We start from the raw sequence: 26,298 nt of genomic DNA on the forward strand, positions 1-26,298 counted from the left end.
TAACTTCCTTTAACGGACAAAATTAACAAGAGCTTATTTCAATTTACTCGGGAAGGGTGTAATCATTCCTGAACTGTTCAGGTTATTTTACCACTGATTTTAAATTTCAGGGTTATTAAATTTTTTTATCCAAGTCTTCACTTGAGTTAATTACATATTAGTATTTCTTTTAATTTATGACCTATAACATTTAAAAGCAATCTAATTAATTTAATTTTATTAAGATTACAATTATTTCATATTCATTTCGTAACAAATACATGTTGTGTTTGTTTGTAAACATGGATTTTATGTTTGTTTACAAATATAAATTTTATGTTTGTTTAAAAACGTAAATTTTATGTTACATTAATAGCTTAAGAACTCTAAATTTTATTCGTTGAAAACGTTAAGTATAGTACATAAACCTACTTAAAGAGGCTGGAAAATTTTTCTTAATCTTAGAAATGGACATATGGTAAATATTGCGGGAAATATTTAAATTAATAATATTAGGTTTTTTTTAATCGTATAGAATTTTGAATTTCAGAAAAGTGGCCTCATATTTTCGAAATTTTCAAAAGTTACTACTATTGACCACTGGCCGGGAGCGAAATTTCATAATTTTGTCCTATGCGGCACATAGGTCTATTTAAAGAATAGCATATCACGTAAATTGTTTCCGGGGCTATACTGGTACTATTCTATGTAAAATTATAATTATCAGGTGATACTATTCAGCTGTATTGTTTTTACTCGGATGAAACCGGTTTGCATTTGATTACGCTCCAGTATCAGTTGGTTAACACTGTAATGCAATAAGTTAAACTAGGAGGCTCCGCCACCTGCTCGCTAACGCTCGCCAACCCCCGAGAATTGCTACGCAATCCTATGTGGTTCTCACGCCGTGAACCATGGCTCGCTCGCCAATGAACACAATGTTCTGGCACAAAGACATAATATATTATCATCAAAGACATAGTATTTTATCATCAAAGACATAGTATTGTACTTATGTAGAAGAATTCTACCAATGTTCTTATTGGCTTTTAAAAAAGTATATTAGCTATTTAGATTGTACATGGTGAAAAAATCAAAACATTAGCTAAATAAGAAACATATTAGCAAAATAAATTATCAAATATTGCTTCACTAATATTCTGCATTTTAAAGCGTGAAAATTCAATGCATAAATAAACGCGAAATATAAAAAAATTCAATGCATTCAATACAAACACTTAAACGTTTTTTAGACGTTTAGGTAGCTCCCAGTAGAAAAATATCAATTCAACAGCGGCCTTTTAAAGCATTCTCACTTCAATTAATTAATTAATTCCTAATTGAGTTTAAATTAAATATTGTCATGTTTTTAGTGCATGAATCTGAATTGAACAACCTGATAATGCTCACTCTGGTTATTGTTATCTGGTTGCTCACTACGTGCTCTTGCGCGCCGAAACCTAACAATTAAAAATGAAAACTGTTGCCAGCGCGAGAAAAGAAATATAATCGGTTTTATTGATACATACATACGTACGTATTAGCGTTTTATATAATATAGATACTAATAGGAAGTATGTAAAAAATCTCCTGATTAAAAACCCATTACATGAGTGTGTAAACATAAAAGTATTGCATACAAATTCATGCAAAACATGTCATTATTCAAAAACTACAGTGCGTCTAATAATTTGGTCTCATTATTATTATATACTGATATAATAAATATTCTATAGTTATTGTGGTGTGATCATGGGATCACCACAATATTTACTTTTCATACTGGGCTGTCTCCAACAGGAGCGCCCTCTTCATTGCCTTTGCAGGATCTCTAGGGCTCGACTCATAGCTCGTCTTTAGAGATTCTTGCAACCGCTAGGGAGGGGACGCTATCTTTTGGAGATAGACCAGTATTCCCCGTGGATCTCGAGAAGTTGGTTGCTTTTTCAGCAGCAGGATAATTTTTGTTTTTATCCCCCTGTGTGCTCTAGAGTTTAATCGTTGATTTTTACCATAATAAGTTTTTCCTTATCTTCTAATTATTTATTTGATGCATCATGTAATTCAGCAAGAAAACAATTATTATTCCAATGACTTAAATTAAATTACTATCTACTCCCTGGAGCACACAGGGAGGATCCAGCTAGGCTCTTGTGAATTGATGAGCCGTATACTGAAATGAACATGTTCTTAAAACCGAGATAAAATAAAGATGCTGAATGAATGCCTTCGTCTACAAAAATCTGTGTTTTTCATTTGAATGGGGATATACAACATCTAGCACAGGCAGTTGGCGGATGATCTACACCTCATGGCCCTTCCTTCAACCACACCCCTCGACAGTTATATAATACATCGTCTAACTTATAACCAATCGTCGAATATATATATAATATGTCGTCTAATTCAACCCATTGATACACGATCGTGAGCAAGTGCAAACCGGTTTCAGCTGCGTAAAAAACAATAAAAGCTGATGTATAGTATCACCTGATAATTAAGATTTCGCATAGAATTTTATTCTAATAACTTGGCCAGGGACTGTAATGTTATTTATTCATTTTGTTACCAAAGGAATTAAATCATTATAATTAAGCAAACAACGAATCAGTTTAAAAGAATCTATCAACATTGCAGTGAAACAAACGGTTAGAATGTCATTACAACTAAGGAAATTAAAATGTTTTTCTTTTTTTGATATCGAAGGAATCAAATGATGATTAATAAACATATTAATTAATATAATGAAACAAAATAGTTGATATTTTTATTGTATTAACTTGTCACAAGTTATCAATCATTTACAAAACTCTTTAAAAAAAACACTTGAACTTCAACTATGCGGAATCCGTTAATGTGTACATTGCTTAGAAAAAAAATTCATATTTCGCACTTCGGCAGATCATCCTACGTTAATTTGAAGATTAGGTATAGGATGTGCTCATAAATGACAGACATTAATTTTAGCGGACATTGGACGACCCTAGCAGATCGCCCAGTTCTGTATCTGCACGGCCATACACCCAATTTCTTTTAAGCAGTTTGTCATAAGAATCCTAATATAGAAATCACCATGCTCGTAATTATAAAACTTTGCATGCTCATTAAAGAATCGTATGACATTTAAGATCTTGTTCTAAAATCAGTGTCAGCGGTCGAAATCACACACTCCAAACATTCTTTTAATGTCAAATGCCCAAAAGAAATGGAAAGAGAGACGGAATTTTAATCACTTAACGTTGAAGTCCGATGCGAGTTTGGGAATTGGGACATATTTACCCTTTTACTGACCCCGATTTCCTTCGCAATGGGTCATGTTTTGAGTTGGGAATCTTTTTTGGCGGTCACAGACAGAATATTTTCACGAAAGAGGACACACTTGCCGGTGAATTTTTGATGCCTTCCTTGCCCTTGAAAAAAATACCGCCTAAGAGACACTCGCTCTCAATTCTTCTTCTTGTCTTGAAAAGAAAAGGCCGAAAGCCATCGTTCTCTTTTAAAATTTAATGTTAACTAAGAAAAGGCACACACACACACACACACGATTCTTTTTTTAACGATGGAATTCCAGTTAGCTGTGATAGGTGATATAGATAAAACAGATTTATTGAAAAAGAAGTACGTTTCCAGTGTTTATAAGTAACCTATTGTTGAAAAAAAAATGGATCCATGCGGCAAATTCAATTTTAATTTACAATGTTATTTTTTTTCCCCGTACATGTTTTTTTGTTTTACGTGCTTAAAATGAGTTCTACAAATAAAGGATGATTGCTAGAATTGAAATAATGAAACTTTCATAAATGAAAAAAAAATTATTTAGCATTTCCTCGTATAAATAGAATACAACTTATTATAATTCTGTACTAGTCAGCCATTTTTTTTTGTGTGTGAAATGTATCCTTTATAAGAGAACGCTCTATGAACATAATTTTCTCTGAACACAACTGAATATTCTTGTGTTAATGACTTCCAAACATTTAGCGTACTTAAAATTGAATTCAACATTAGAGTTTCTATTTCTTTTTTTTTTTAATGAAACTATGCATGCATAAATAAAACAAATTGATAAAAACTGATTCCTAAAACTTGACCATTTATCGATGCAACTATTGTTTGATGAAAAAAAGGATAGCTCTGAATTTTTGCGTTGAGTAAAAAAACAAAAAAAGAGAGAAAGAAAGAGAAAAAAAAAGTGAAAAAGAAAAAAAATCGAAGGCAAAACAGCGTTGGAAGTGCAAAAAACGATATCAAACTGAAACTAAATTTGTAAAAATATATCTCTGTGCTTTTCTGGTATTGAAATTTCATTTTTTTATTTACTCTTTAATAATTGAACTTATTAGTAGTGTAATTTTTTAATCAATTATTTATTTAAATTTATGAACGTTCTGGTGTTTACGATATTTAAATAATAAATAAACCACTTTTTTTATCCCATTTTTGAAGACTTTCAGCTAATATGATAAGGGGGAGAATTTTTACGTTTCAGAGATAATATTTAGTTATATACAACAGCTAATGTATTTGTTAATATATAAAAGAGAAGTGCGTTACATTAGCCAATATGAAAGCCATTTTTTCTCGTTTTTTAAATTTATAAATTGCTCTATCCTTCATACATCCCTGAATAAGTTTCCAACGGTTCTTTCCTTAGCAATTAACAACCTGTCGGTTTGTAGAGACGCATAGGACGAGGAATGGCTGATTACCATTACATTCTTTGTAGTAAAAGCAAGTGCAAAGATTTTTTTCTGATCATTAACAGGGCCTAGTTTACAAAAAGAGAGGCCTAAGATCGAAGTCTCTTCTCCAAATTTCAATAGGACCTTAGAATAGAGCTCTAAATTAGCGGTCGCCAATGGATGAAAAATGGCTACCGGGATATCAAACTATAATCACCAATGGCGATCATGTTACAGACCTAATGTAAAAAAATAGAATACGCGTGATGCGAGCTGATTACATCATAAATCAAAGACCTATTTCGGTTGTTTTGCTGGAAATTTTTTTCTCCGAATTTCCATATGTTTTTTAGTATCTTGATTTTTTTTATTGCGATAATATGAATGGTGAATCTCGCCTTAGTGTAATGACTTCTTGATGCTCGAGTCGCAGATATGTCATCATTTTTTTCCCAGAGTTGTTACTACACATTTCTGATATTAGAGTACATACTCTATCAGCTAAATCTCAAACTTTCACCAATGGTACATTAGTGTAACTGCAGCGCAACGTTAACTATCAAATTTTGTTATTTATTTCCATTTATTGGTTAAAAAATACAAAAGTCATAATTTTTGATGGTTTTCCATTAATGGACCAACATAATCTTAATGGTAACCATCAATAATTCCATCATAAACCATTATATTTTTGATGGTAGCCAACATAAGTAACCATCTCCCCAATCTAAGAATTCGGACTGATTTTTGATGGTCTAACATAAGAATAGCAACTTGTTTTTGATGGTTTGTTCATGTTAAACTATCAGAAATTTCCATCATAGTTTTTTTAGAAATCAAATATTGAAACTTTTATGAACCACCATCTCCCCAATCTAAGAATTCGGACTGATTTTTGATGGGCAAGCATTAAAAAAAAATTTGATAGTATATTCCTGCTAAACCATCAATAATTAGTACTAAACCGTCACGGAAATGGATTATTGTACCGTAGTGGACGGTCACAAATTTCCATCATAGTTTCTTAGAAAACAAATGTTGAAAAGATTAAGAACAACCATCTCCCCAATCTAAGAATTCGGACTGATTTTTGATGGACAAACATTAAAAAAAAATTTTATAGTATATTCCTGCTAAACCATCAATAATTAGTACTAAACCGTCATGGAAATGGATTATTGTACCGTAGTGGACGGTCACAAATTTCCATCATAGTTTCTTTGAAAACAAATGTTGAAAAGATTAAGAACAACCATCTCCCCAATCTAAGAATTCGGACTGATTTTTGATGGGCAAACATAAGAAACAAGCAAATCGTTTTGATGGCTTATTTCTGAGAACCAACAAGAATTCGTATTAAACTATCAAAGAAATGCATAGTTTGAACCATCGTATATTGTTGGTCCATGAGAATCAAACTTCTCTTAATGGTTAACCATCCTAGTACTAAAGTAGCATTTTCCATCATGGAATGATGGATGTTTGTTTGCATATCAAAAACTATGAACGATAATGGTGACCATCAAATGATGTTTAACGGACCATCATGAATCACACTAAAACCAACATAAACCATCAGTTTTGATGGGTAGTTATTTGTAAAGAAATTTTATAATAATTATTTAGTGTGAGAAGAAAAACCAAAGAGCTTGTGTGTATGTGTTTCTAATGTGTGTTTCTTTTTGTGTCTATAGTGTTTCTGGTGTGTTCGCATGCAGCGACTCCTTACTATGGTACCGAAATAGGACCCTTCAAACACTATGCCCATGATGTTCAGGGAACAGTATACGCTGTCGACGATCGAACTATATTCATAAAGGACTTTTCTTACGATGGACAAGGACCAGGTACATCTCCAAATTCAACATTAGGATTATAAATTTTGGCTTATCACTTTATATTATTACTTAAAATATAAAAGTTTATAATTTTCAATAAATGCAGATTTTATTTATACAATTCAATGATTTTTATAGACGCATTTTTAAAAGTATATTTTACATGTTCTATAAGTGTTTAATTTTAAACACATGGATGTTTAACTCGTATGTTTGTCACGTTAATATTATAACACAAAATGGTTACTAATCTATCCTACCAGAGTTTCCTATAATAAGTACTTTGAAAGTGAATATAATTATAAATTAAAGAATTTCACTTTTAAGACAGTTGAAAGAAAGTGTATCTTTGTTTTTTTGTACCTCTGTTTCCACTAGCAGGCTTAAGCCAGCTTAAGAGGCGACCTTGCTGAAAGTAGTGGCAACGCTTGCGAAGAACATTCTTACGTTTTTAAGCTTGTTATTTTTCCAAGTTGGCTGCCGCAGAGAAGGTAGCAATGAATGGAAAACGAATAAATCTGAAGAGACAGTTTTTATAAAACAACATTTATTTAAAACATAAACACCACAAAAAAAACCCACACAAAATGCAAAAATTAACTGCAATTCCCGTAACGGGTTAGTATACAGCTTAAAATAAATAAAAAAAATTCTTGATCTCGTTGTAAATGAAAATAAAAAAATTTATGAGCAAATGGAACATGATTTTAAAATTACGCTGTCTATCTTTTTCCATTTTAATGAAAAGAGTCGATTGTTAAATAAAAAACGAACAAATTTGATATTTTTGCGTTCAAACAAAAATCTCAAACAGAGCTGGCGTTCAAACAAAGCTCGCAATCTTTAACCGAATTTTAATATATCAGCGCACCCAAAAGAGCTATAGTTCAGCTAGCTCAAATATATATAAATGGAAACGGATTTAAACTTGCTCGGCTTAAAGTTAAGCTTTCTTTGCCGTATGCTGACTTAAACCTGCTAGTGGAAACAGGGTATCGTGATCCTGTAATAAGATTTGCTTATCCAATAATAATGCTTCAATAAGAAATCAGATGGGGGGTTAAACAAAATAAAATGCTATAGAGATGATTTATTCTTTATTTATTTTGAAAAAAAAAATACGTAAATTTGTCATTGAGATTTTTAAGTTGTTTTTTTTTTAAATTTGTTTTTTTTTACATTTTTTTCACTTGTTTTATTTTTAAATTTATGAATCAAAACCTTAACAAAAAAAAAAANAAAAAAAAAAAAAAAAAAAACTTCTACTGATAAGACACAGACAGGTCTGTGTCTTATCAGTAGAAGAAAACGTATAGATTGTAATGAACAAAGTAGGCTTTCAAATGAAACAACCCCGGGAGTGACCCTCGGTTGCACAGGTGTAAAACTTACAACTGAAGAATGTTCCGCAATATAAATGGCCCATGTTACATGCCCTATAGGTAAGGAGAATAATAAAATTTGGAACATAATATATGATCATGAATTGTAAATGATGGTGTCCAGATGTAAAGATGAAGTGTTTACATCATTATCTAAGCTGTAAACAGTTTAGTAAAGTTCTCAAAGCAGCAACAAAACAAATGTAAATGCGATTGTCTTTTACATAGCACCGAAACTGTAATTGAGAAAGTTCTGTAAATGTACACATGCCCTGTTTACAGAGTTCGAAGCTAAAGCTAAGGAATGTTCCATAAATATAAATGTACAGATATAAAAGTAAAGTAAAAAGTAATAAAATTATTTCATACTTCCAGAGAGCATTGAGGGAGGGAACGGAGAGCGAGAGTAGTACGGGAGGTAAATTCCCACATTTGTATTAGCATGCGTGNGTCAAACCCCGCTATAGTGAACACGGTTTATAGTGAACTCCCGGATATAGTGAACAAAGTGCTCGGTCCCGTGCCTTGCTATACACGTATAATGTTATTTTTAGTGGATATAGTGAACCAAAAAAGTGAGGAAGTTGGATATAATGAACTTTTTTCTGTCTTCGACTGATTTGCCCCCATTTTCTTTGTAATAATTTTGAAATTTCTACTTTAAAATAAATATATATACCGATTTTTAAAACCATCTATAGAAACTACTTTTATGTGCTCAAATGGCAGGTTAGACAGGTTTAAAAAGCGGAATAACAGAAATTCAGGAAAAATTATCTGAGAGTCGGGAAGTGTTTCCATATCTGATGTTGAGGATTGCTCATCAGCTAAAGATTACTAATTTTTGTTTCAAGGTTTTTTGAGTTTACTTCATGTACACTTTTTCTCCCTTGCACTATACTGTTTAAATATGTTAATTTGCATTTGTACATTATTGGAGTAAAAATTTGATGCAAAGGGAATTTCGTAACGTAAGTTACTGTAACGTAAGTTACTCATTTAAAAAATCATATTTAATTTAACTTTTGAAATAAAATCTTATATCTAGGCATAATAAATATTTAAACTTGTCAGTAAAATGATACATATAATCTTAATCAATTAACATTTGTATAAGAACAGAATTTTGCCTTCAAGCATATTGCAAATTTATGCCATTCCTTTTTCAGTAACGTAAGTTACCACACTAGTTTTAGATTTTTACACTGCTTAAATTGAAAAATATTAATTATTATAATTAGGTTCCTTTTGGTTTTGATTGTAATTTTAAGAAATCACTTTATTTTAGATTGTATATTAGTATTATTTGTTTGCTTCTAAGTTCTCATTGCAATAAAGTTTCTGTGAATGTAACGTAAGTTACCATGGAATAGCCCTACTACATAATATTTTTCAGTCATTTATATGAATATAATGTAAAAAAAAGGGAGGAGTTTGGGAACCATTAATGAAATTGCCTGCGCAACGGATATAGTGAACCAAAATTTCGGACCGTTGAAGGTTCACTATAGCGGGGTTTGACTGTATATACATTCCCGAGTTAACTCGGGATAATAAATATTTGCAATATATACATTCCCGAGTTAACTCGGGATAATAAATATATGCAATATATACATTCCCGAGTTAACTCGGGATAGTCAGGGAAGCGGTTAAAAGCCTTTTTCTCTCCAATTGAAAAAGTGCAATAAGCTTTTTAAATACTGAAACAAACGCAAACATTTTCAAGATTTCTGATGTCCCAGCCAGTGCTTTAAATAGAGCGCATTTCTCTCGGTACATAACGTGATGAATACAAAATTGATTTCGGCCTGCAACACCGCCGCGGCGACCTTTGAAGCACTGCCTGCCCCCCCGTGAATCAACATATAAAACAGGTTTATAGGTTATTATTAGAGAGTCGCTTTCTATTTATTTCTTCTTCTTCCTATGCTTCATTTCCTACTTCCTTTGGGCCATCACTGTTAAGTCTTTTAATATAATCAATAGTTTAGGAGGGTTTTTCTTTTTAGAAATGAATGAGCTATTCATAGATTTTGCACGCTCTTTAGTTTAAATTTGTCGCCAAAATACACTCTCCCGGGCTGATGGCTACATTGAAATTCATAACAATAGAATTGGTTAGAAATGATTGTGTTATCTACCATTGGAAGAAACAGATCCGTTTTTTCTTTTCTGTATTAAAAGTAAACACTATTATGTTTCAATAGATTTTCAGAGGAAGGAAAAAAAATTTTTTTTTTTTTTTTTTTTTTTTGGTTTATGTGGTGATGCTTGAGTTAATGCGTGATACACAAATATCATATCATTGTGTCTGCTCTAAAATATAAAATTAAATATTTGAGATGAAGAAAAAAAATGCTCTACTTTTGATTTTTGTTGTAAGTTTTTAAGGGGAAATGATACGTAAAATTTTCTAAATTCGGACAATAATTCGGTATTTGTTTGTAGCCTTATTTTGCATAGTTTTTTTTTTTACATTGGTACAAAATTGGAAAAAAATACTATAAATGTTTACTGAATCACATTTTGTTTTGTTTCCTTATCGAATTTGAAGATGATTTTAAACTCATTTATTTTTCTTTTGCAAAGGTTGCTTAAGTTTTTTTTTAAAAATTATATTTAAAACAAATTTCTTGAAGTTTTTTGATGCATCTCTGTATTTGTTGGTATTCAAAGGATGGTATAAATTTGTGATTCAAGTGAGTAAAATGTTTTGAAAAGCTTTAAATGTAAAAAAAAAATATATATAATAAAAATATTTTTTGATAAATTTTACTCATTGAACATGAAAAAATTCTTTCTGATCTGTAACTTATCTACGTGGCCGCAATTTTCTTTATACATTTTTGTTGACAAAATATAAAAATATAATTTTTTTTGAGAAAAACAAAAATACGTGGTTTCTCGTAACTTTCAATATGTTTATTTGTGGCTTCATCATAACTCACGTAATCTATTCACATTTACTTAATCGAATTGGCAGAGCAAACGGGAAATAAGTAATTATTAAAAAATTGTCATAATATTTCGATTTGATTAGATTAGTGCCATAAGTTGGAGAATGCCGTGTTGTTATTACGTGAAAATCCTTTAGAAATATTTTCAGGATTTTAATTGAATTTTTTGAAATGACAGTATTTTTTTCATAATGCAATTTTGATTATTTTTTATTTTTATGTAAGTAAGCGTCTATTTTGGAAAGTATTTATAACATTTGTTATAGACCTTATTCTTAACACCCCCCCCAAAAAAAAATTATAGCGTAAGGGACATTTTTCATTACGTATGTAATTATTACAAGCATATAACTAGCACCTAAAAATTAGGTTTCTAACAAAAAAAGGAATGTTTTTCTCTAAGTTTCACAATGCCCTTTATAGTGAAAAAAATAAACAATTAACATCGTATTAAAAATAATGAATTAAAGCAATTAACGCTTTTTGAAATAATATTAAATAAAAAAAAGAAGTTAATATGAATAATAATAAGAGAAGACTTAATATGAATGAAGTCTTAATCAGAAAGATTTACCTTGCATGTAACTAACACTTAAAAATTAGGTTTCTAATTTTTTTAAAAAATGTCTACTTTAGCGTAACAGTGTCCATTTTAACGCAAATGATAAATATTTAAACATATACTATTTATAGGCATATCGTATAACGTTAGTTGGTAAAAATCATTTATTAACAACAATATGTAGCTTAGGGATTTTTGGTTACATTTATGAATAAATATATATGTTTATATAGATAGATATATTTATTTAAGTAGATGAGATATCTTGAGAAAAATTTGAAGCACAGGTATTTTTTAAATTTTATATATACGAGGGTTGTAAATTAAATAGTGGCAACTTAACTTTGAAACTCACAGAAGAGCGGGCATGAGCTAATAGGATATGGAAGCGGTGAGGTGGAGCTGTTGTCGATGTGTAGAGTGCAGAAACAGTCGATTTGCTTAGAAGGGTAGTTGTTGCGTGGCGTTAAAGTGAGGAGTTTCGTTTCCATCGCTCTAAAGCATGTTGTGAAAAGGCTTACTATACACGAAAATTAANTGCTACTGTCCTATACGGTAAAGCATTTGCGCCACAGGCTTCCACTAATCCACGATAGCATTCTGTTGCATTTTTGCCACGGACAACCTCGATTTTAAGCCACGACTGCTGATCACCTTTTGACAACTTGCTTTAGAGCTATGGAAACGAAACTCCTCACTTTAACGCCACTCAACAACTACCCTTCTAAGCAAATCGACTGTTTTTTGCACTCTACACATCGACAACAGCTCCACCTCACCGCTCCCGTATCCTATTAGCTCATGCCCGCCCTTCTGTGAGTTTCAAAGTTAAGTTGCCACTATTTAATTTACAACCCTCGTATATTTCCTAGATAAATTATTGATAAAAGGGAAAATTGTTCTAGAATATTAATGTTTATATAAAAAGGATCATATTTGCCACCAACAGTCATATTTTTTATGAATTTTTGTTCTTATTTAGGCAACTATTTTTATAGTTTTCGGCTACTATTTTCATGCTTTTAGCTACTAAAAGTTAACTATTTTGCCCATTTNTATATATATATGATTTAGTGGATGGGGAATCTTGTGGTAAAACTGGCACACACAAACCTAAGGCATTCCTGACATGATTTATTTTTCTTTCTTTAAGATCTACACTGTCTTTTTCAGTGTAGTTAACACCCTATTAAAAATTAATAAATGGAAACAATTAGCGCTTTATGAAATAATGACCCGGAAAAAGAACTCTTCATCAGAAAAAAAAACAGTTCACATCTTTGAACTGATTAGTTACCACGCGCATGACCTCATAATTGGCAGTTTCTCACAACTTTTAACGATCAGCTTTCTCCGATTTTAATCTCTGTATTACTTCTTTGATTTTTTTTTTTTTATGCCCTGCAGGAAAGAAAATTCGGAACATCTTCCCTTGCCATTTGTTTTCCTCTTCCTTTTTGTTGTTTTTTGTATTTCATTTATTATTCCGTCTTTTGTTATAAAAAAAAATTATAACTCTTTCTTGTTAGTTATTAACAATGGGTGAAATTGAGGACGTTTATTTGGTAGAGAATCTTTTTTTTAGTGCCCACGTTATATTGTTGTCCATTGTTTTGTTTCTTCATGGCACTCACTCACTGTTAAGAAATGTTCGTGACAACAGGGGGAGTTTGTTTTTCCACAACGGTTTAACAAAGTGGCACAATTTCTCAATGAAAAATGAGAAAGAATTACATTTTCCTACAGGGTACTACATTCGCAACCAAGATGAAAAAAAAATTTTTTTTGCAACGAAAACATTTAAAAAACATAATGTTTCATATTCAACCATTTGATTTGCAAGATAACATAACATAAATATTTTTACGGCATGTAACTACTATATAATGTTATTGGGAGATGCTTTTTTTTTCTGAACATAGAATGGGACTTTTTCGTGTTCTGCGATTATTATTAGTTTTTTTTTATTTTTAAATAAGACATTTTTTAGTCTACTTTTGTCGAAATGTTCGAGCATAACGTTATCTATAACATGAGGTCACATAAATGCCACGACGGGCCTGTAGGAGAGTTAAGGCTCAGGACTAAAATGGCATACGAACCGATGACAGGAAATATCATCGTACGTGGCTAGGGGTGCTTCACCACAGGGATCGAAAAGCAGCCCGTCCGCCCGTCCTCGGCGGTCAAAAATTCCCCGCGGACAACAAATTTCTCGAATCCAGCGTCATTTTTCCGTTAATGTTCGTGATACATTTTCAATTTTTGTTATCTTACAAGAGTCTAGCGCCTCACTTCTAAAATGACCCTCTAATCTCGAAATACAGCAACATACTGCGCATGGTGGAATTGATGTTTTCTCTGTCTGGGAGTACTGCAGCGGTTGAAAGGGGTTTTTCAGCAATGAACTTACAAAAAAACACTTTACTTACTGCTGTTAAACAAGAAGCGTTAAACGCATTTATGAACATCTACCTAAATGGANTCTAATCTCGAAATACAGCAACATACTGCGCATGGTGGAATTGATGTTTTCTCTGTCTGGGAGTACTGCAGCGGTTGAAAGGAGCTTTTCAACAATGAACTTACAAAAAAAAAAAAACACTTTACTTACTGCTCTTAAACAAGAAGCGTTAAACGCATTTATAAACATCTACCTAAATGGAAAACCTCTTTCAGATTTCTGTGCAGAAGCCTCTGTAAATCATTGGCTTGATTGTGGAACTGGCAAACGTCATATCTGATTCATTTAAAAAACATCGGATAAATTGACATGATAATTGACAGATAACTTAACCTTTGTTATTTAAATTATTTCATCAAAGAAATAAATTATTTCATAATAGAAATACTAGGTTTTACTATTAGTAACCTAGTATTTCTTTTATTACTGTATAATGTAATCCTAGTATTTGTAATCCTAGTAACTACTAATTCATTGTGCAATTTATATAAATGTTTGTAATAAATAAGAGAAAATTATATTTTTATTTATTTAGAAGCGACGGGTTAGTTTCAAAGGAGGACGGGTACATTGTTGGACAAGCCGTCCTCGGGGACGGGTAAAATTTCTGAGTTTTTTCGAGCCCTGCTTCACCATAGTATAACGTGCTCAGAAACATTTAATAATAATCAAAATTTTATCATTCGACAAAAAATACATTAAAAAAATGTCATTTAAGAAAAAAATTAGCTTTAAGAGCAAAACTAAATTCAGATTTGAAATCCCCATACCTGAATTGAGCAAGATCAAGTATTTGTATAAATGCAACAGAAAATTTGTTCCCCAGTGTAACAGTATTACTAAGTAAATTTTGGGTTTGAAATATTAGAATTGGAAACTCAGAGTTGTTCGGAATTCTGCAATTTTTTTGAATTGTTGCCAGATGTAAAGACATTTTCTACTAGAACACGTACAGGATATGATGAATAGTTATTGTTTAATTTTTTAAACAAAAAAAAATTGCCATTTATGGAAATATTTTTGAAATGTTTGTTTGTAAATTTTTGTAGATGCCTTTTTCTGGGCTGGTTCCACATCTAAACCGGATACTTCAGGTTTTATAATTCCAGATGAAAAGGGAAAGTAAGCAGCATTTAATGTATTTTATATAGTTCTTTTTTGTTTTGTTTATTACGCTATTTTTTATCTATTTATACACCCTATTAATTTTTTATCTTTCAATCAGTAACAAAAAAATACGCCCTTGAAGGTGAGTTAGTTTCTCAAATTAAAGATTTCTTAATTAGAAATGATAGCGCATTAACGCAGGTTCAAAGTTTGGACGACCCCTTAATGTTAATTTTACTTTTTGTGTATTTTGCCGTATCTCGACAATTTTTTAAACGAATTGAAAATTGTTTACACACCATTATAAAATTCATTTATCCAAAGACAATTATACTAAAAAAGTAATTTTTACTAATCATTTATTTTTTATTATTTTATTTAATAATAGTCAAATGTTGCAATTTGACTATTTATAAAATTATGCACAAACTTAAAAAATTTATTTTATATGGCAAAATACAAAATTGGAACGAAATCTGTCAAATAGTTCCAAGGAAATTGAGTTTTAAATATTCAACTTCGTTAAAATTCAATGAATGATGTCGCATATGTAAAACTCGATTATAAGGTATGTTTGTTCAGAAAAATATGTTATGACTGATTTCGTAATTTAAAATCGTCCGCATTAATTAATTAGCATATTTGATACCATCCCCTCGAAGATAGAGTACGTGTAAAATCCGGTCATTAGATCAAAAGTTATGCAGGGTGGTTAATTTTATGTATTATTTTTTGTGCACTCTACGTCAGAAGGTGCAAACAATGTTCGAATTAGAAGGCGCATTTGTTATAGTAAGTCTAAAAATTCGGTACATGATAGGCAAAATATTAACCATCCCTGTTTTAACGTGTAAGTGGTTAAGGTTCGATTAGATTTAATTCTAGTAGTATTATTGTTTCTTTTAAATCTTTAGAAGCTTTTACCTCCAATAAAAATAAGTGACTTTACAAGTAAGGGGATAATAAATCAACAGTACGGAGTCATTTTACCAAAAGATAATTTTATTCATACTCAACAAAACGTTTTAATAAACTGTTTTAGAAATTTCATTTTTATTTTAATTTCTTAAAATAATTTTGAAAAGTTGTTCTCTTGAGGTACTGAAAACGGAAATTTTTGTTCTTATTTAGGAAAACTCCTCTCCTAGAGTACAGACGGACGGATCTGCTTCTAAGATTGCCTGCAGGGAAAACATTACGAAACATTAAGTGGATAGCTGTCTGGTGCAGAAAGTTTACAGTAAGCACACACACATTTTTTCTTAACTCTTGAATACTGCAAATAATTTTAACTTCATCTCACAGATCGATTTTAAGTGGCTCATGTTGCAAACCCTAGGAGGTATTTAACCTTGCATGTTCATGGTATTGAATTCATTTCCTCTGATTGTGGAAAATATGACAAATTTAATTGGCAAAATTAATATTTTAAGAGACCTGTAAAATGAACAGCAAAAGTAGTTTCAAGTTCGAAACCCCGCTCTGCCATGTGTCACTTATTTCTAACTATTTTTGTGTCTTGTGCATGATCAATGCGAAAATTACAAATGCAACACTATTACTTTCATGACTTTTTTTCGTAGATACAATATGTATATAATTATAGAAAGAAATTTTTACTACGTTGACTAGGTCACACCCAGTACATTCTGCTGCTCTCTAACGGGTTTGAAGGGAACTTTTGAAAGTATGTAGACTTAAATACGAGGTGTGGCAATTATATAATGGGACTGCTGATGTACCCACAGACGAAGTACGCATGCGCCAAACGTGAATGATCAGTAGTTTATGCAGCGTGAAGTCGTCTTTTTCAAATGTGATCCGACTGTAAGCAATTTAGTCCGGCCGTGGCCTTCGTTTGTTTAACAGCTGTAATTTTGTTTTGCCAGAAAAAATAATAAGTGCATTAAGCAACAAATCTTTCATGAAATCCCCCATGAAAGACGAGAAAAGCGCTACTGAAACATAAAAAAGCTTATGGCAAAACAAAACAAAATGTTTATCACATTTGTGAGTTTTTCAGTGGATGGCCGAGAAGACGGTGAAGTTGATCGCCCTTCTACGCCAAAAACAATTGAAAGAAATGAAAAAGAAAAATATCCGTAATCTGATTCATTCTGATCGATAGTAAACTAGTATAGTTAACTACAATCGTGGGTCGGTAATTCTTTCATGACTTTGTTTAGGTGGGGCTTTAACTATGATAGATCACTGATATTTTAACACAAATGAGCTGATTAATGTGCATGGTTTTCCATTGTGGTGCTTAACTCTTTTAATTAGAGCCTCATTATTATAGATAAGCGGTTACTTTCCGGTGTTCCGCTGAATCCTCAGGTTCCGTGGATGGATCACAGGGGTTCAACAGTTAGGATTTCTTTAAGCCAGTAATAATTATACGCATATCTTATCAATAATCAATTCATTTATTCAATATATTGTTTACTTACACCAAATTTTTTACTCAAAATGCGAAGGACGTCTTTTTTAATAACAATATATTGAGCTTATTTTCAGCGCATGCATCATACACTAAATACAATTTCATAATTTAAAATATCTTCGGGTTAAATATTTTCAGAATAAAGAGTAGTCCTTTTATTTTATTTATTTATTTTCACAAATTCAAAAAATAATAGATCTTTATAAATTCAAATTAAATTTTTTAAAGATTCCGAAATAAGTTTCTATAAAGGCCGGGATAGCCTGGTTGGTAGGGGCCCATGTCCAAGACGTCGTGGGTTCGATCCGCGCTGGCTGAAGACTCCCCGTTGTAGCAAATGGTGACTGAAGCAAGTTAAATTTGCCGAGTCACAATGTCCTCCATGTTCCCATAACAAATCATACCTCTTGGGGTGCTGATCTAGGAGTTTCCTTGTCTTCTGGATTGGTTCAAAGCTACGGAGTTGAACATCAGTAGTCGTAAACCCAAAATTGGGTCGGCTGTTCATCGAAGGTTATAAATAAAAAAGTTCGATCCTATAGGGTAACGGAACTGAAAAAAATGTGTACCGCTCTATATAAATTATGCGTATTTTTCAGCAACTCAAAATTCGAGGAATCAAAATTATACTTATTATGCATTCTTTAATTTTAACTCCCAGGATAGGAATCTCTCTAGGATTGGAATGTATGTTACTAAGAACGTATGTTACTAGAATGGGATGTTGCTAGGAACAAGTAACATATAACAAATGCTTTTTTTAAAAAAAGTATTTTTGTTTAAGCTATCACATTAAAATTATGTTTATTCCCTCGATAGGCAAATTTTGCTGATATCTTCATACCGTCTGATCTTAAAATCCCTCAACCTTTGGAGATCGGTCGATTGCCGACAAAAGATCACGGTGTATCATCAGGGCCTGTCATGGTAGTCGACACACAGACTCTTCTAGTTCCAGATTTCTATTACGATGGACTCGGACCAGGTATTTTGAATAGATTTAATAAAGAATCATCTAAAATTGTATTTTTTACTATACATTGTTCTTACACACATTTGTTATGTTTTAAAACTTGTTAATTTATGTTTTAAAAGACAAATGGGAAAACGAAGTTTGGAAGAATTGAAACTAGACTACTTTATACTTAACCGAAAGTTTTGTTTTGGTATAATTTTTTTAAAAATTTTGTTCAGGCAAATGATTTGGTTCGTTTTTTCAACACTTCATGTTTAAAAATTTGAGAGCTCTTCTTACTTTGTTTTATTTTTGCTTGTTATTCTGCGTTGACGCAGCATTTTAAGGGTTAGTTCCTAATCGACATCATTCTTTTGTTGTAACATTTCTGTACTGTAAGACAAATAACTGGTAACATTGCATTAAAGTTTTGTTTTAAGACAGAAGACAATATTATGTTTTCTATTTCTCTTTTTTTTTAAACTTTACAGCTGTAGTTTATTTAAAACCTGCTAGCCAAGTGTTTACTTAGCTTAATTACTTCTAAATACCTGTTTTTTTTTTAAACATTTTTACCTGAGTTTTTTTTTTCTCTTTACTAAATACCAATAATACAGCTAAGTTTTGATTATTTTTCAATAACGACAAAAAATATTTATATACAGAATAACATTTATTAATGATATTTTTTTGGAAAAAAAAGTTGCTATTCGGCCCTGAATATTTGGTATTCAGATTTAGCCAAATCACGATTCGTTTACACACCTAACTTGTATATATTTACTTTAGTAGCATAGATTGACTGGACCCAGTATAACTAAAGTTTACTGTAAAAGTGAACATAGCTTTTTTACTGTTTGGTAATTGAAAACCCGTTAATAAGTTCGATAATATATTACTTTTTAGTAAAGAAACACCACTTTTAATTCCAGTACTTTAATTTGGAATGCAGATCAAGATCAAAAACGTAATAATTACAGAACAAAGGATGTGAAATAACCATTACAGACGAATTCCGCTAATTCATTAAATTTCGGATAGCTCAGTGGATGATGGTACTAGAGTCTTTAAGAGATTTTAGAGTAAAAAAAAGCAACAACAAAACGTATTAAAATATTTTTCTTTTTGCAATTTTCACCATGAGTGCGATCTTTGAGACTCGAGTAATTTAAATTAGTGTTGGAGACGTTGCAGACAAGGCATAATCTCTATTTTCACTCCCACATAACAGAGTAATTTATAAATTTTAATTCGGATTCAATCAAATTCACTAAAAATATCATTTAAGGGGCCGGGATAGCCTGGTTGGTAGGGCATTGGTTTCGTATCCAAGAGGTCGTGGGTTCGATCCCAGCCAGCCGAATACTCCCCACGTAGCAAATGGTGACTGATGCACGTTAAATCTGTCGAGTCACAAAGTCCTCCATGTTCCGATGAAAAAACAGGGGGTACTGATCCAGGAGTTTCCTTGTGTTCTGGATTGGTTCAAAATTACGAGGCTACTGAGTTGAACATTAGTAGTCGTAAACCTAAAATTGGGTCGGCTGTTCTCCGCCGGTTATAAAATAAAATAAAAAAAGAAACTTTCATCTACTCAGCCTTCTGTAATTTCTAATCAAATCAATAATACATTTTTATTTTGACCTCACTTTATCTTAAAATTTTGAAAAGAAGAAACAAAAACTTGTCACTATTTTCAGTCATTTCATGCATAGTTTATAATGCTATTAAATATAAGTTTAAAGAAACTTTTCGTCATGTTTGGCTCAATTTGAGGTCCCCATTATCTCCATTCTTTTTAAAGCAATAAATGAAGAAAATTATCTAATGGGGCGGTTACGTAGAAGGGAAATGGGTTAATGGCTACTCATAAAATCGCCAATATCGACGCCAAATGAGGGGGAAAAGTTCATAAAACCAATTCAAACGAAGATAAATATTTCCAAATGAAATATAACTTACTTTGTAAAATGTAAATGATCGTTTCATAGTAAATTTTTCTTCCGCATCGATGGAGTTGAAACAAAATAGGGGGACAGTTTAATTGTGAAAATACGAAGCATTCACTAACGTTTATGTTAAAATCGAGATAGTATATCATCACGTGACAGAAGTAGCGCAATTCGTCGTGAGACAAATCGCTTCGTGTTTCATTTATATTATGAAAATGTTTAGTTTTTTGAGTTATTTTCATGCATTTTATGACCTGAAATTAGAAATGTTTTCATAATACACTCAAAATAAATGAAATACATGAATATTGTCGCTCGCCAAGTTTATGTCAAATATGAAATATATACAACAAAAAAAAAAATTTCTTCTTCTTTTTAACAATTTATGTTTTTACTAAACAGAAAACTGTTTTAGTCAACATCGATTCTTGTAAACATCTGCATTATTTAGTGATTTGGAGGAAATTTTTCGATTTCAGTTCGGTTAAGCAAAAAATCGATGATTAACTTGCCTACAGTCCTTCTGGCACATATGCTGGTGCATTTTAATGCGGCTTAGTATTAGTTAACTGTTATTATTTAAAGCAACATAACCTACGTTTATCTTATTTATTCTATGCACGTTTAAATTTAAACAAATTTTTAGTCACTATTTGAAATAATTTCTACCTTACTGTGAATGACCGAAATCGGTGGTTGTTGACTTCCACCGGTGAATGTTGAGAATCACATAATCGCTTTGGTAAATGTCCGAAATATATATACTAGGTCTACTTAAGTGCCACTGCCCGATATGCATTTACCCGGTATGCCCTACATCGATGTTTTTTTTTAAAGTTCAGCGCCACTGCCCTATATGCATTTACCCGGTATGCCCTACACTGATGAGTTTTTAAAGTTAAGTGCCACTGCCTGGTATGCATTTAACCGGTGCTACGAATACTGATGTTTCTCTTAAACTATCCTCAGCAGATATTAAAATATAGAATAAATATAATAATATCAAAGAACAAATTAATTTAAAATCGGATATAACAAATATTTTGGACATTTATCAAAGCGACTATGTGATTGCACCAGTGAAAGTTAATATTTTCTTGATTTCGGTCATTCAGGGTAGCATACATATTTTTTCATTTCTGGTAATTGAGAATAAATTTTAACAGTTAATTTTTTTTTTCTAAGCTGGTTATTGGTGGGTTTCGAGAGGATCTCGTCAACACCCTAGAGGTCTTCGCCTGGCTAATGAAGATGGCAGGTAAGAGAAAAAATTATGTGCACTTTAAACTCAAGATTTTTCTTTCTTTAAAATGCTCAGGTGTTTAGTAATGTCCGCTTTTTATGTTACAACAGTGAGCAAATAATTAACGGATCACAATGAATAACTTTTGATCTAATGATCGGATTTTCACGTTCTAGAACAGGGGTTTCCAACTTACATGAGACCACAATTAAAAACACAACTCAAATGGCGGGCAGCAACTTTATCAAACTTTTATGTAGGACTCTTTTATGTTTGAAGGAACATTAAATATTAAAGTCAGATTTTTACCAAGTTGTAAAAAAATAAAGTATTGAATTACAAATTAAAATAAGAAGTAGATTTTTAAAAATATTTAATTATTATTAATAATAATTTTAAAGACATAAATAAATATAAAAATTCGGACTACAATAACTTTAATGTGCACCTATGTTTTTAACAATTAATGTGCAACAGATATCTAATTGTTAAGATATAAAACTTTAAAAAGGTTGGTATTAAAACTTAAATAGTAGCACATAACATGTTTAATGAGAAAATTGAGGTTTGTCTGCTGTAACTACCAGAGAATAGATATTTACTTATTAAATTTAAAATTTACAAATGTGTGTGTTAATATTTTCGTCCAAAATGAGTGGTTTCAAAAAGTTAAATCGGAGAATTTCTTAAAAAAAAATTACTGATACGCGCATGCTAAATTATATTCACAAAATACAAAAAAAAATGAAATAAAAAAGAGCAACATACACGATTATTTTTGTATTTGAATAAATGTTTTCTTGGATGCAAAACCTGAGAAAAAACTTTTTTTTGCACCGTTGGTATGTTAAATTTCACAGAAAAGAAGAAATTAGGTTTTTATTAACGAGAAAAGTATTTTAAACCCATATAGATTTTTTACGAAAATTGTCTGCAAAAAAAATGACAACTAATATATTTTAGTACGCGGGCCACAAAAGAAGGCTTCGCGGGCCGGATGCGGCCCCGGGCCGCCAGTTGGAAACCCCTGTTCTGGAATAATGGTTCTATCTTAAGGGTTTGGAGGGGTGATTTCATATATGCTAATTAAATAGTGCAGGTGATATTTTAAGTTACGAAATCAGACACAAAAACACCCTTTCTCTGTATAAACATACTTTTTTTTCTGAAGGATTCGGATTTGTAACCCTGTATGACAGTGTTTCCCAAACTTACGACTTTTGTGTACCCTCTCTAAATTTTTCGTCAGGCTGTGTACCACTAATAAGAAACTGAATATATTTTTTACTATAAAATGGCACAAAAGTTAAAAATCACAACTGGCTGTTGGCACCCCTCATTATTTACTGTTAACTCTGCAAAAAAATAGCCAATAGAAAAATACATAATCGTAAATTTTCATGGCTAGATTTGTTTTTAAATAAAATTTTCGTTTGTTACAAGATATTTCGCATTAGAAAGCGTACCCTCGCTAAACTGTTCCCGCACTCCTGGGGGTACGCGTACCACACTTTGGGAAACACTGCTCTATGTAATCGGGGAAATATAGTCCCAATTGTTAGTCAGGAAAGTGGTCCAATGTTTGGACCACTTAATGTCATTTTTTTTCGTATTTAGCTATATCTGGAGAACTTTTTATGTGAATTTAAAAAAATTTTCACTCAATTATAAATCTCATTTTTCCAAAAATAATTCTACGCAAAAAATAACTTTTAGTAAAGATTTATTATTTTATTTCATAATTAGTCAAAAAAAAATTTGAATTGTAAGATATTTAATTTCATCATTATAATGAATGTAATTTTACACGGAGAAATACAAAATTTGAACGAAATCGGTCGAATAGTTCCTGAAAAAACGAATTTTAAAACTATGACTTTTTCTTAAAAATACTACCGTCTTACTTGGGAGCAAACTAGAGAAGATCAAAAATAGTATGATTGATCTCTAAAACGTCGATGCACTTCTCATAATTACCTTTCAACTCCCCTCTCACTCTTTCGGCAACCAGACAGAATAAGACGCATTCAGTCTCGCTTTCCTTGGTAGTGACTTGTTAGATTTCGATTTTTCCTCGCTTCAATAAAGGGTTTTGAAAATTTATACTAAGAGCAGCTATTACGAAATATTTTAGTCACAGTCATAAAGTTTAATTATAGTAAAAAGATGCCGTTGATTACTTGATTGATTTTCAATTTCAGACCATATGTGTTTGAGATATCGCAAAATTCTTTTTCTTCGTCGGTATTCGTATTTATATTAATAATCACCGCCGAGGTAATAATTATGAATAAGTTAATCTACTAAAAATCAAGAAAGTACTTTGAATTAATAATATGTAAAGTATGTATGCGTTAAATGAATAATAAGTATTAGTTTTTGTCTACTCATGACTTGAAATATTGTGTTAATGATAATCGAATCAGAAAAAAAAAAACTTTTAACCAATGGGTAACGTGAGTAACGTAATAATACGATCTCGATTTTGTCATTAGTCAGCGTCATGGTTATGACTATAAGGTTAATTTCATCTAATTTGTTTTTGTAGTTCATTTACGATTGTTTTGAATTCCGCTTTCACCATTCTTTACTTCAAACATTATTGAAATTGCTTCTAAGCTACTTCAGCTACAGATTCTTTTTACTGTTATTAAATGACTGTGACTAATATTATTCACGCTGGTGGAAATAAAAAAAAGAAAAGAAAAAGATTCTGAAATACAATTAACTCCAAGAAGTTCCAAAATTATCGTCTGCTTTTTTTTATTTATTTGATCTAGTTGGGCTGTTTTATTTCATTAATGCTTACGTTAGAAAGATATTTTATGACTCTTTTAACTCTTTATTTGCGATTATGGCGAGGAAGTTGATCTAGTCGAAAAGTGTGCGGTCGTGGAAAAAAAAAAAAAAACCTAGCGAAACATCAATTTTCCCAATGGATCAAATAAAAATAGAAGAGGAATAAAAAATATGGATCGTTTTTGCCTTTCTTTGTATGATTTCCGACTTATATGGTAAAAATGATTTTAATGCATTTAAAGTAGGAATTATATATAAAAAAAATTGGAAAAAAAAATAGTTTACGTGTTTATTAAAATAAATAAATAAAATTATATATTTTAATTAAAATAAAGCTCATCCATGTGCCGAATAAACACATTTTGTTTTTGTCTTGATTCTGTTTGTGGGTAAGCTGATATTTTGTTTTCATAAACATGTCTCAATTTTTTCCACTACTTTCAGAGCTCATATTTAAGACCCGGTCGTTATACAACGGTAGAAAATGTAGTTTTTATGTAACTACGTAGCTTAGTTGAAAATAAACTCATATATACGATAAAATAATTAAAATAAACAATTATTTAAAATTATTTATTATTTTTTATTTATAGCTTAAATAAGATAATTTTTGTAATTTAGCATGTTTTATATTATGTACACAGCAGGATATTTTCAAAGTTGTTTTCACTTATCGACCATGAATCTTAACGACCCATCAAACAATAGGATAGATATGTGCTATAAAATTATCAGTTAGCTTACTTAAATCAATACCTTTTCTGATAATTATTCATTGTAATAAGAAGTTCTAACAAGAGTAAAAGCAATTATATTTGTCAATAGACAATCGCATTGTAAAAGCATTTAGACAAAAAAAATCATAAAATATTATTTTTTAATTGATAACATTATACCAAATGTTGACTAAAATATTGAATGCTAGTTCTCAAGAAAATATAGAAAAAAAATTTTTTTGTCAGATTTAGGTTAGTTAATAATAAAAACGTGTCATTTAGATGCAATTTTACACATAATTTGCTTATAATTTCCTAACTTATATTAACTCATAATTAACTTAGACTCATAATTAATCAGACACTATCTGATCAATAATATCAAAAAGGGAAAGGTTAGTACTTAGGTAGCTGAGAACCATACGTCAAAAATACGTATATTTCACCTTTAAATTTTACTAGCCATTCGTTAAATTTAAAAAAGGTCGAATTAATAACAAAACATGGTTATCCAAAAGATGCAAAATCTTACGTAAATAAAATTCGTTTTCATTTACGAATATTTTACAAGCAACTTTTTACTAGGTAAGAATGAGTACGTAATTTTTACATATTATTTGCGTCAAAAATTACGTAATCTGAAACGACGAATTATAGCAAAAAATGGAAAATTTTTGTAAAATCTTACGTAAATAAATTCGTTTATTTTAAGATTATTTTACCAACCACTTTTTATTAGGTAAGAATGAGTACGTAATTTTTACACATTATTTAAGTCAACAATACGTCAAAAATTGCGTAAGCTGAAACGACGAATTATAACAAAAAAAATGGTTATCCAAAAAAGGGAAAATTTACGTAAAATTTTATGTAAATTAATCAGTTTCTTTTATGAATACTTCACCAACCACTTTTTACAAGGTAAGAATGAGTATGTTATTTTTACACATTATTTAAGTCAAAAGTTACGTAAGCTGAAACTACGAATTACTGCAAAAATTAGTTATCCAAAAAATGGAAAATTCACGTAAAATTTTACCTAAATTAATTCGTTTCTTTTAAGAATACTTTACCAACCACTTTTTACTAGGTAAGAATGAGTAAGTAATTTTTACATATTATTTACGTCAAAAGTTACGTAAGCTGAAACGCCGAATTATAGCAAAAAATTGAGAATTTACGTAAATAAATTCGTTTATTTTAAGATTATTTTGCC

The 26,298-nt window shown here is 30.9% G+C and overlaps 1 protein-coding gene across 1 annotated transcript in view; it reads left to right on the plus strand.

Moving 5' to 3' along the window:
* The window catches only part of LOC107453272 (protein Skeletor, isoforms B/C), a 75,730-nt gene that overhangs the window by 11,474 nt on the left and 37,958 nt on the right, over positions 1 to 26,298 (plus strand). The window contains exons 2-6 of the mRNA XM_043050114.2: positions 6,356 to 6,508; positions 14,917 to 14,989; positions 16,106 to 16,214; positions 18,237 to 18,402; positions 21,510 to 21,582. Of these exons, the coding sequence (XP_042906048.1) occupies positions 6,356 to 6,508; positions 14,917 to 14,989; positions 16,106 to 16,214; positions 18,237 to 18,402; positions 21,510 to 21,582 (574 nt within the window). The remainder of the gene's footprint in view (positions 1 to 6,355; positions 6,509 to 14,916; positions 14,990 to 16,105; positions 16,215 to 18,236; positions 18,403 to 21,509; positions 21,583 to 26,298) is intronic.

The sequence above is a fragment of the Parasteatoda tepidariorum genome, chromosome 2, assembly GCF_043381705.1.
Source record: "Parasteatoda tepidariorum isolate YZ-2023 chromosome 2, CAS_Ptep_4.0, whole genome shotgun sequence".
Taxonomy (NCBI): Eukaryota; Metazoa; Arthropoda; class Arachnida; order Araneae; family Theridiidae; genus Parasteatoda; species Parasteatoda tepidariorum.